This window comes from Asparagus officinalis, unplaced genomic scaffold, assembly GCF_001876935.1.
Source record: "Asparagus officinalis unplaced genomic scaffold, Aspof.V1 AsparagusV1_Un87, whole genome shotgun sequence".
Taxonomy (NCBI): domain Eukaryota; kingdom Viridiplantae; phylum Streptophyta; class Magnoliopsida; order Asparagales; family Asparagaceae; genus Asparagus; species Asparagus officinalis.
Genome location: NW_017972353.1, coordinates 97,602 through 108,484, shown reverse-complemented (window position 1 = coordinate 108,484; position 10,883 = coordinate 97,602). Strand labels below are relative to the sequence as shown.

The 10,883-nt window shown below is 37.0% G+C and overlaps 1 protein-coding gene across 1 annotated transcript; it reads right to left on the bottom strand.

Moving 5' to 3' along the window:
- Positions 1-4,598: 4,598 nt before the first annotated feature.
- LOC109827198 lies at positions 4,599-4,916 on the bottom strand. The gene has a single exon (XM_020394166.1). It carries the CDS (start codon positions 4,914-4,916, stop codon positions 4,599-4,601), a length of 318 nt encoding a protein of 105 aa, XP_020249755.1.
- Between the last annotated feature and the right edge of the window lie 5,967 nt (positions 4,917-10,883).

Sequence of the window (10,883 nt, the reverse complement as noted above, 5' to 3'; positions counted from 1 at the left end):
TCTGAGAAAGGGTGATCTTAGATTTGGAAGCGGTTCTCTTTTTAGGAGCCATTCCAATCTTGTTGAAGAAGATGAATAGGAATTGCTAGAGAAGATTAACAGTAGTGGAAAGTCGAATGACTTTTGATGTGATCCTGACAGTTTATTTATAGTCAGCGGTGAGCTATCAAATCAAGACGAGATTTGAGGAGAAAATCCCGCCCAAATGCAATATGTGCGTTCACACTAAGTCGGTTGAACTCTCAGACGCTTATTGCTGCGTCTCAGAATAAAAAAACGTAGGGCTTCCTCCTACGTTTTGACTCTAAAAATGCAGGGTTTTCTCTGGTATTTCAATTTCAAAATTCCAGATTCCACTTACACACTGATTCGCCATAATCAATAAGACTATTATACATTTCAGATATTTGGAGAGATGTTAGCAATGGCCATCAAGATGACGAAAGCCGAGAAGAAACTAATTTATAACAAGAAGCTATGCAGCCTCTTGGATGAATACAGACAGGTTATAATTGGTATCACTGATACTATCGAGTTAGATCCCTTGCGCAACTCATCCTTTCAAATGGCTTAATATTCCAACCAAAATTAATAAGGATATTGTTGAAATCATTACCCCAGTTGAGCTGATCAAGAAAGAAGATGAAGTGGGGTCTTCTAAGATCGCCCTCCTTGCCAAACTTTGGATAAGGTCCTCCTTATACGGGCTTGTGGTTCTCTCTGTCAATTATAATGGATCTGTCTTCAACCCAGAGCTACACCCCACATATTGGTCGATGCCTCTAATAACGTCATTGCTTTTATTGTTAACACTAAATACACCCTTATACAAGGTGAAGGAGTATCTCATGGATCCAAGAAAATTCACTTACCTCCCCTGTTGCATTGGCTGAGAATGTTGTTATTCCTGCTATCGAAGAAGAGGAAAAAATTAATCCTAATAATGGATCTAACGATGATGGCTTGGGCTTTAGCTTGTTTGACTAAGTTCATTGTCATCAAGACATAAAAGTTATCTTGTTTGGTTTAAAAAGATTTGAACTACATTAACTACTTCTACGCGTTCGTCAGAAGTATGAGTTCGATCATCACCAAAGGAGATCTCAAGAAAATTAGCGAAGAAGTTACAGAACTGTGACATACAGCAAGTTTCTACAATCGAGTTTGTGATATCTTCAAAACAGATATGGTGAACTGTCATCCAACAACAGATCTTAAATCAATTTGGGGATCCAAAGTATTTTGAAAAATCGTTCTAATCAACCGCGAACTTTAAAAACTTTGGAGGAGGTTCTGTAGGCTATCTAAAAATTACTACAGATAGTTGATCCCTATTAAACATCAAGGATGGAAGTTATAATTTGATAACCTTTGCATCGACAACTCGACAATGAAGGTTACAGTCAAATGACTTTCATATCAACAAATAAAGGCTACAATTAGAAGTTTACACGTAGATCGAGAAGGGTTATAATTTGACGACCTTCACAATAATCGATAAAAGCTCTAATTCAGCAGTCTTCACAATCAACAGCGAGAGTTATAATCTGACGGCTCTCACAGTTCAAGGTGCTAAAGCAAAAAATACAAAATGCCAATTTTTGTAATGCTCTGATAAAAGAGATCACAAGTCAACGATCTCTTCAGTTCAAGATGCAGAACTCATCTCTGCATTCCAGAAGTGAAACCAGATGACCGCATTCTAGAGTCAAAGCAACTCAGCTCACAATCAGCTACAAACCCAGTTCCTAAAATCTGTCGACGCAGCTTCCATCGGCTACCCAACGCAGCTTCCAAGAGTTACTCAATGCAACTTCCAAGAGTTTCTCAACGCATCTATCATCGACTGCCCAACGTAGCTCTCATCCGTTGCTCAATGCAGCTTCCAAGAGTTGCTCAAGCAGCTGCCATCGGCTGCCCAACGCAGCTCTCAAGCTTCCAAGAGTTGCTCAAGCAGCTGCCATCGGCTGCCCAACGCAGCTCTCATCCGCTGCTCAATGTAGCTGTCATCGCCTGCCCAACACAGCTCTTATCCGCTTCTCAACATAGCTTCTAAAAACTGCCCGGCACAGTTTCCATCCGCTACTTAACGCAACTCCTAAACTATTGTGTTTAAACATAGAATTCTTGCTAGAACGCGGATTCTACATTCGACTCGTTCAAACACGAGTTGAACGGTTTTAAAACCATTTTTTATGATTTAAGAGGATCACTCCTCCACTTGGGAAAGATTTTAGGGGTTAGTTACACCCCTTAATGCCCTATATATAGCTAAAAAATTAGCTGAGATCAGGGGAGATCTTCTTTTTGGGGCAGATCATAAAAAAGGCTAGATTTGGAGGAGATCGGCATTATTGTTCTCTTAGAAATCTCCTTTAGCAACAGAAATCCTTAGAGATTTAGTACTTGGCTTATTAACTGGTTTTTCAGTTCAAATTAACTCCGTCACAGAGTTTAAACTCATCCTGAGTTCTAAAACTCGTCAAGAGTTATCTTAAAACTTACCTTGCAAGTTTCATTGATCGTTCTAGTGAAGTAAGACGGTCGGATCGTCAACAATAAGCAAGCTCGATACGAATGTCGAGGGAGGCATCTCATCGCTAGCGTGAAGTATCTAGATTTAAACAAAGAGAAGGATCTCTGTCGATCCTTCTCTCTTTTGTAATTTGGGAAACCGATTGAGAAGAACTGTAATTTCTTTTCTAAAGTTTGTTAGAGAGAGAATGTATTGAGAGGGTTGTAATTATTCTCTATCTAAATCAGTTAGAAAGAATAAACACGAATTCAATTCTCCATTTTTTCTTCTTCAAATTTTCCCACCAAACACTCTCGCCAATTTTGTCCAATGGTTCGGCTGCAATCCATTTGGTGAAATAATCAATGGCAACAATTAAGAATTTTCATTGCCTAGAGCCTATTAGGAGAGGCCCCAACCCAGTGGGGGTTAATCTAGTGGCTGAATCTTGTGGTATGTTTGAGAAGAATTGGCACTTCTTGTATTAGGAGACAAATCCCTTGGACTCAGCTAAGATGATGGGCCTTGACAGATCACTTTTTAAGCAAGAGTTATAGCCGGTGGATGATTCCCGCAAGTTCCTTCATGGATCTCTCTCAGAACGTAACTAGCCTCTACCAGTTAGAGATATTAGAGATAGGGCCTCACACTACTGCTGGAGTATGATATTCGATAAAGTTGGTTATCGAGCAGAAGATATCTTTGAGAATTCCTCTGTAAACTCCTCGCTTCAATAGTATTTTCTATGAGGTCCTCCATGTTAGGTACTGGATGAGTAGATCCATCCAACAGGATTCTATAGAAGTCTCAGTTTGCATGATCGGGTCTAAAGTTTTCATGATGCTAGGGCACTTGAGGGTGTCTGTGTGCATAGGTCCTGAATTATTCCCTGAGCTAAATGATCCGATCTTGGATAAGGCGTCCACGCACACGTTGAGGGTGCGAGTAACTAGGGCAATCCTAAAGTCTTTGAAGTTGCTTAAGAGCTCTTTGACCACCTTCATGTACAAAAGCATTCTTAATTCTTTTGCTGCATAATCTCCCCTTAATTGGTAGCCAACAAGTTGAGAGTCAACCAAGACGTTGATGAGCTCGGCCTTGACTGCTAAGGCGACTCGAAGTCTCACTAAGAGGTCTTCATGTTCGGCCTTGTTATTCGAGGCGAAGAAATCAAAAGTGATGGAATGTTCTTGCGTTGACCCATCAGGGCTACACAAGACTTCTCTAGCTCCACTACCTCCTTCTCCTAAGGATTCGTCCACCTTTAGCAACCACCATGAGGTGAACTTGGGTAAGTTATGTCTGATGATGTAGCACCTCGGAGAAGTAGGTGTATTTGCTGTCTTGGACATTGAAGGCTTTGGTAGGGGACCGATATGAGTCGAGATGGCTCATTATCTACTGCGATTGAATATATTAAGAAGTCAGCCAAGGTTTGGGCCTTTATGGTCATCCTGATCTCAAATTACACATCATATTCACTGAGCTCAACTGACTAGTTGACCATCCTTCTTGAAGTGGTTGGACTACCAAGTTCTTTCTTCAAAGGCAAGTTCATCCACACCACTATGGTATGTGCCTAAAAGTAAGGGCAAAGACTCCTTGCTTTAGTAATGAGAATAAAGGAGGTTTTCTCAATAAGGGTGTAGTTGAGTTAGGCCACCTTTAAGATTCGGTTGATATAGTATAGCGACTTCTGCCGATTATCCTCCTCTTGGATGAGGACAGAGCTAATGGCTTTTGGGGAGATGGCCAAGTAGAGATATAAGGTCTCCCCTTCTTTGGGTCAGCTCAACAGTGGCTTTATGCTCAAATATCTCTTGAGGTCCCTAAAGGCCTCGTTGCACTTGGTCGTCAAGCCCATGCCTTCCTTCAGCTCTTTGCTCCCTCTCAAAGTTTTGAAGAATGGAAGGCTTCTATGAGCAAATTTAAAAAGAAAGTGGTCCAATGCAGCTATCTTTCTATTTATCCTTTGGACGTCCTTCAGCATGCTGGGTTCAGGTAGTTGCTCTATGGTATTTATCTTCTCAGGGTTGATTTTAATGCCTCTCCAAATAATTATGAACCCGAGGAACCTGCCTGATTACACTTTAAAAGCATATTTGGCAGGGTTGAGCTTCATGCGGTAGCATTGGAGGATAGAGAAGGTCTCTTCAAGATCCAACACATGAGACAACGCATGCTTTAACTTCACAAGGATGTCATCTATGTAGGCTTCCATATTGCAGTCGAAATAAGGTCTTCTCTTGATCATTCTCCGCCATAAGGACCTGTTATAGCCAGAGAAGGCATCCATAAAGCTGAGCAGTTTATGACCCACATTGTCATCTACTAGTTGATCGATCCTTGGGAGGGGATAGTTTCCCTTTGGGCAAGCTTTGTTCAAATCTGTAAAGTCCATTCACATCCTCCACATGTCAAGGGACTTCTTCACCAGCACCATATTGGATATCCACTCGGGGTACTACACTTCTCTAATGAAGCTGACTTTGATCATTGGCGGCTACCTTCTGTCTCATCGAGGCCGAGATGCCTCTTCTTTTGTCGAACCTGTTAGACCCTAGAGGGGGGGTGATTAGGGTCTTATGCTAATCTAATCTGATTAAATACCAATTAAAACTAATAACAAAATATCCTAGCAAGAATAAAATGCAATAAGATACATTAGCTAGGATAAGGCAATATGAACAAATGAATATATCCTATCAATGAGATATTACAAGTATATGAGCAATGATATATAAACTAACACAAGGGTAAAATAAACAATCTACACAAGTGATAGGGTAATATGATGAGCAATAAACAAAAGCGATATAAGATATGAAAACAAGAATAAGAACGCCAATGCAATCACAAACAAAACGATATGATCACGGAGTTCGGTCCCCACGACCTACGTCTCCGCTCCTCACCTCGAGGAGATCTCCACTATCACAACCGGGTTTTCTACGTTTACCCGAACAACGTTTACACCTCACAATATAATCACTATGCAATCATACTTTACACACTAAGTGTTGGTCCTAGCCCGTGTCCTCCTCCTCAAGTGCTCGGTTACAACCTCTCCCTAGGCACGTCAACCGACGCCACTCCTCTTGGATTCGACCCCGTCTCTCACCACACACTTCTCTTGGTGTACAAGTGTATTACAAGTGAATCCTCACAATTAAGCACAATATAAATCAATTTGATTGTTCTCTAAACAAGGTGAGAACTCAATTAAGCACAACTCTTAGTCACAAACCCACAACCCCAAATTATACTATGAATGTAAATACACTAAGCTCAATAGGTTGTGTGTGAACAAAGAGTATCAATAAAACGATTAAACTAAACTCAATATAAATCTAGCTTATGGAAATTATAATCAAAATAATAAATTGCTAGATGAGTTTAGAAACACTTCTCTAAAGATGACAAGAGAGTAGGAGAAGAGTGAATGCTCAAACACCAAAGGATGATCTCCACTTGCTCTTGTGAAATTGAATTCACAAACTCAAATAGCCTCCCAATACCTCAAACAAAAGCCCAAACCAAAAGACCAAAAACCCCTCCAACGGATACAAAAAAATAGCCGTTATGGGCATTCTGGGAGCTGGGCGGTTGACCGACCTTTTTTTCGGTCGACCGCTCGCACTGTACAAACCTGAAAAAGTTCTAGAGATATTTCCGGTCGACCGGTCCGATCGACCGGAGTTACTGTAGCAGTGCGCAGCTGTTTTGGAAAATCAATTTAAAATAGTAAATGAACTTCAAAAATTATGAAATATTTTGGACATGTTATATACATGTAGAATAACATGTCAGAGAAAGAATTTCTGAAAAATATTTTCCCAGTTGAGAGAAATAAATATTTGAATACAAATTTACAGTTTCTGAAAAAACTGTTAACATATACGATTTTGTAAAATCAATTGGCATAGTAAATCAACTCCAAAAATAATAAAAACTGGTAAAAAGTTTCTAAACATGTAGATAAATATGTCAGAGAAAGAATTTTTCAAATATCACTTCCCATTTGCGAAAAATCATCAGTTTTGTAAAACATGCACGAACATGTGCACGAACAAAAACGTGAATTTGTAAATTCCTTTAAACATAACAAATCAATTCCAAACTTGATGAAACTTTGAGAAATGTTTGCAAATGATATTTTGAACATGTTACAAAAAGAATTTTCCAATTTTCATTTCCCAATTGTGAAATCTCATTATTTTGCAAAAGTGTTCAAAACATGAAAAAAGTGATATACATGAAGTTTGATGTTTTGACATAAACAATGTTTTGAAACTTTGCACAATGATTATATAGACTTGATAAAATATGTATATGATGATTGTTAAGTCTATAAACTGAGAATACAATATTTGAGCTTAGAAACCAAATACGTGTGTGTATATGATATTGAGCTTAGAGTATCTAACACACATAATATAAAACCTAAACTAAATATACCAAAGCTTGATCTTGATCTTCAATAGGCTTGACTTGATATATTTGCGGATGAAGCTTGAACTTGATCTTTAACTTTGAATTGCAAGGCTTCACCTTGGATATGATCGTTGATGCGCTATTCCATCCATCCTCCAACTCGTTGTTTGCCTAGAATAAATACGAAAACACAAACACTAGACAAACAACATTAGTTGTAAATTGTTTGTAAATCATCATCAAAACAAGAAGGCCAACAATCTCCCCCTTTTTGAAGATGACAAACAATTTACAAAAAAAGGATATATGCATGAAAAGAATTGAATATATAAATTATAATTCACATGCATATATAAACAAGGAAGAATGTATACATATACTTACAATATTTCTCCCCCTTTGACAACATCAAAAAGAGGACAAAAGAATTAAGAGAGCGAAAGCTCCCCCTATCAATAAGCATAGGTGAGTATAAAAAGAATATATATATATGTCTCATATCAAGGACCATAAAAACCATGTGTAAAGATAGATTTATGAAATCAAAAGAAAAGGAAAACATGAGAACCATGAAAAAAGTTTTCAAGTGAAAACAAATCACTCAAATGAAATCATAAATCAAGATTTGAGTCCAAAAGCAATGTTTGATCAAAATGAAAATTTTCTTTACATAACTTGATCAAACCACTCATAGAATACATTATAAGGCACGAATAGATGATCCATTAGCACAAACACATAAATATCATCATATAAGTGAAATATAATGAATTCAAAGCAATAAATCAAAACAAACTCTTTGACAAAAGAATTTCAAGAGAGGCAACAATATATCAAGCTCTTAAGCTTGTTTCAACCCATATAATCATTTTGGCATCCGGTAAACATGATTTGGGAATAAACACCCAATAAATCCGGAGGGTTATATAAATACAAACCTCTCATCAAAATCAAAACTAATAATTATGAAAACAAAGGATTTGACCAATAAAATGAATTGTTTTCATAAAAGTTTAAAATACATTTTTCAAAACCAAGAAAAAGAAAATTAAAAATACTAAAACAAAAGATTTAGGGACATGACCCCTATCAATGAAGCTCAAAGCCCTAGGGTTATGAACCCTCTTGGGCACATATGGTGCACTAGCACGGTCAAAACAATATTCATTCAAATGACCTTTTCGATTGCAATTCGTGCAATGAAAAGAGTGAAAAGATTTGTGTTGACCAAGTGAGCGTGCACAAAAATCATTTGCAACTGAAGATTGTCTTTTAAATTTATTTTGCAAATGAGAAACCTTATTAAACAAAGGTGGTTTACTTGAGAAATTTGGCAAGTTTGAACATTTTTTCAAATCATAACAAAACTTAGCCAAATGACCAAATCTACCACAAATATCACATTCAAACACTTGTGGTCTACTAGAAACATTTGGCAAACGTGATTAATAGAAGTAGAGCAAATATGATCATTTTTAAATGATGTAAATTTACTTCTAATAGACTCTACTTCTAACATGGCATCATTCTTCTCATGAATTAAGCTAGCAACATTGGAACTCAAGGTAATATGATCCAATTTTAATTTTTCATTATTTTCTTTAAGGATCACATTATCTTTAGCAATAGTATCAAAGTTTGATGCTAGCAATTCATGATCGAATTTTAAATTAACATGCTTGCTTTTAAGATCAATGAAATTATTATGCAACTTAGTGTAGGCATGCATTAACATATCATATGCACATGCAAGTTCATTGATGGATATATCACTATCGGATTCCGAATCACTTACCATCGCCTAGTGGCCGTGTGCATGATGATGCTCCACACTCACTTGAAGAATAATCCTCCAAACTACGTCGGATTTCCTCCAAGTTGCCTTGATGTGCTTCTATGAATTTCCATAAATTGTAAGCACTATCAAAATGAACAAATTTGTTAGAAAAGGATGAGTCAAAGGCATTAAGCAAATATTCTAACAAAAGCTTGTTCATATTAAACATTCTTTTATCATTGTTACTCCACTTGGATTTTTCCGAAGTGGGTATAATATAAGCATCTTCAATAACTTCCCATAAATCGAATTGTTTAGATCTAACAAATATGTTAAATCTAGAACACCATTGGTCATATGGGAGATTATCTATTTTAGGAGCAACAATAGGATCATAGCCTAAACAAGATGCACAATGTATGTCCATAATAAGAAAATGTATGCAAGCAAGATACAAATAAAGCTCAAAAATAGATTAGCACAATAAGCTAACTTGGATCTTTAACTCAAGGCGATTAGACCTTAAATCAAAGAGCACCAAGCTCTGATACCAATTGTTAGACCCTAGAGGGGGGTGATTAGGGTCTTATGCTAATCTAATCCAATTAAATACTAATTATAACTAATAACAAAATATCCTAGCAAGAATAAAATGCAATAAGATACATTAGCTAGGATAAGGCAATATGAACAAATGAATATATCCTATCAATGAGATATTACAAGTATATGAGCAATGATATATAAACTAACACAAGGGTAAAATAAACAATCTACACAAGTGATAGGGTAATATGATGAGCAATACACAAATGCGATATAAGATATTGAAAACATAGAATAAGAACGCCAATTCAAATCACAAACAACACGATATGATCACGGAGTTCTCCCCACGACCTACGTCCTCGCTCCTCACCGTCGCAGGAGAATCTCCACTATCACAACCGGCTCTGGTTTTCTGTTTACCCGAAAAGTTTTACACTCACATATAATCACTTATGCAATCATACCCTTTACACCACTGAATGTTGTCCTAGCCCGTCGTTCCTCCCTCTAAGTGCTCGGTTACAACCTCTCCCTAGCACGTCAACGAGCCACTCTCTTGGATGACCCGTCTCTCACCCAACACACTTCTTCGGTGTTAAATGTATTACAACGTGAATCCTCACAATTAAGCCACAATATAAAAATCAATTGATTTTCTCTAAACAAGGTGAGAAACTCAATTAAGCACAACTCTTAGTCACAAACGCCACAACCCAAATTATACTATGAGATGTAAATAATCATAAGCTCAATAGGTTGTGAGTGAACAAAGAGTATCAAAGTAAAACGATTAACTAACTTCAATATAAACTAGCTATGAAATTATAATCAAATAATAAATGCCTAGATGAGTTTAAAATACTTCTCATAAAGACTGACAACGAGATAGAGAGAAGATGTGAATGCTTCAAACACCAAAGGATTGAATCTCCATTTGCTCTGTGAATTTGAATTCCACAACTCAAACCCTCAATGCTTAAAAGCTTCTTAAACCAAACCCTTAAACAAGCTTAAACAAGCTTAAACTCTTTTTAAAACCCTTGTTAAACATTCTCTTAGATTTTTTAAAACTGAGGTATAAGGGGGTATTTATAGCCTCCCAATACCTCAAACAAAAGCCCAAACCAAAAGACCAAAAACCCCTCCAACGGATACAAGAAAATAGCCGTTATGGGCATTCTGTGAGCTGGGCGGTCGACCGACATTTTTTTCGGTTGACCGCTCGCACTGTACAAACCTGAAAAAGTTCCAGAGACATTTCCGGTCGACCGGTCCAGTCGACCGGAGTTACTTTAGCAGTGCGCAGCTGTTTTGTAAAATCAATTTAAAATAGTAAATGAACTCCAAAAATTATGACATTTTTTGGAAATGTTTTATACATGTAGTATAATATGTCAGAGAAAGAATTTCTGAAAAATCTTTTCCCAGTTGAGAGAAATAAATATTTGAACACAAATTTACAGTTTCTGAAAAAACTGTTAACATATACGATTTTGTAAAATCAATTGGCACAGTAAATCAACTCCAAAAATAGTAAAAACTGGAAAAAGTTTCTAAACATGTAGATAAACATGTCAGAGAAAGAATGTTTCAAATATCACTTCCCAT

Excerpts from the sequence above, each read along its gene's own strand:
- LOC109827198 (XM_020394166.1), bottom strand. The coding sequence starts at position 4,916 with ATGGACTTTACAGATTTGAACAAAGCTTGCCCAAAGGGAAACTATCCC.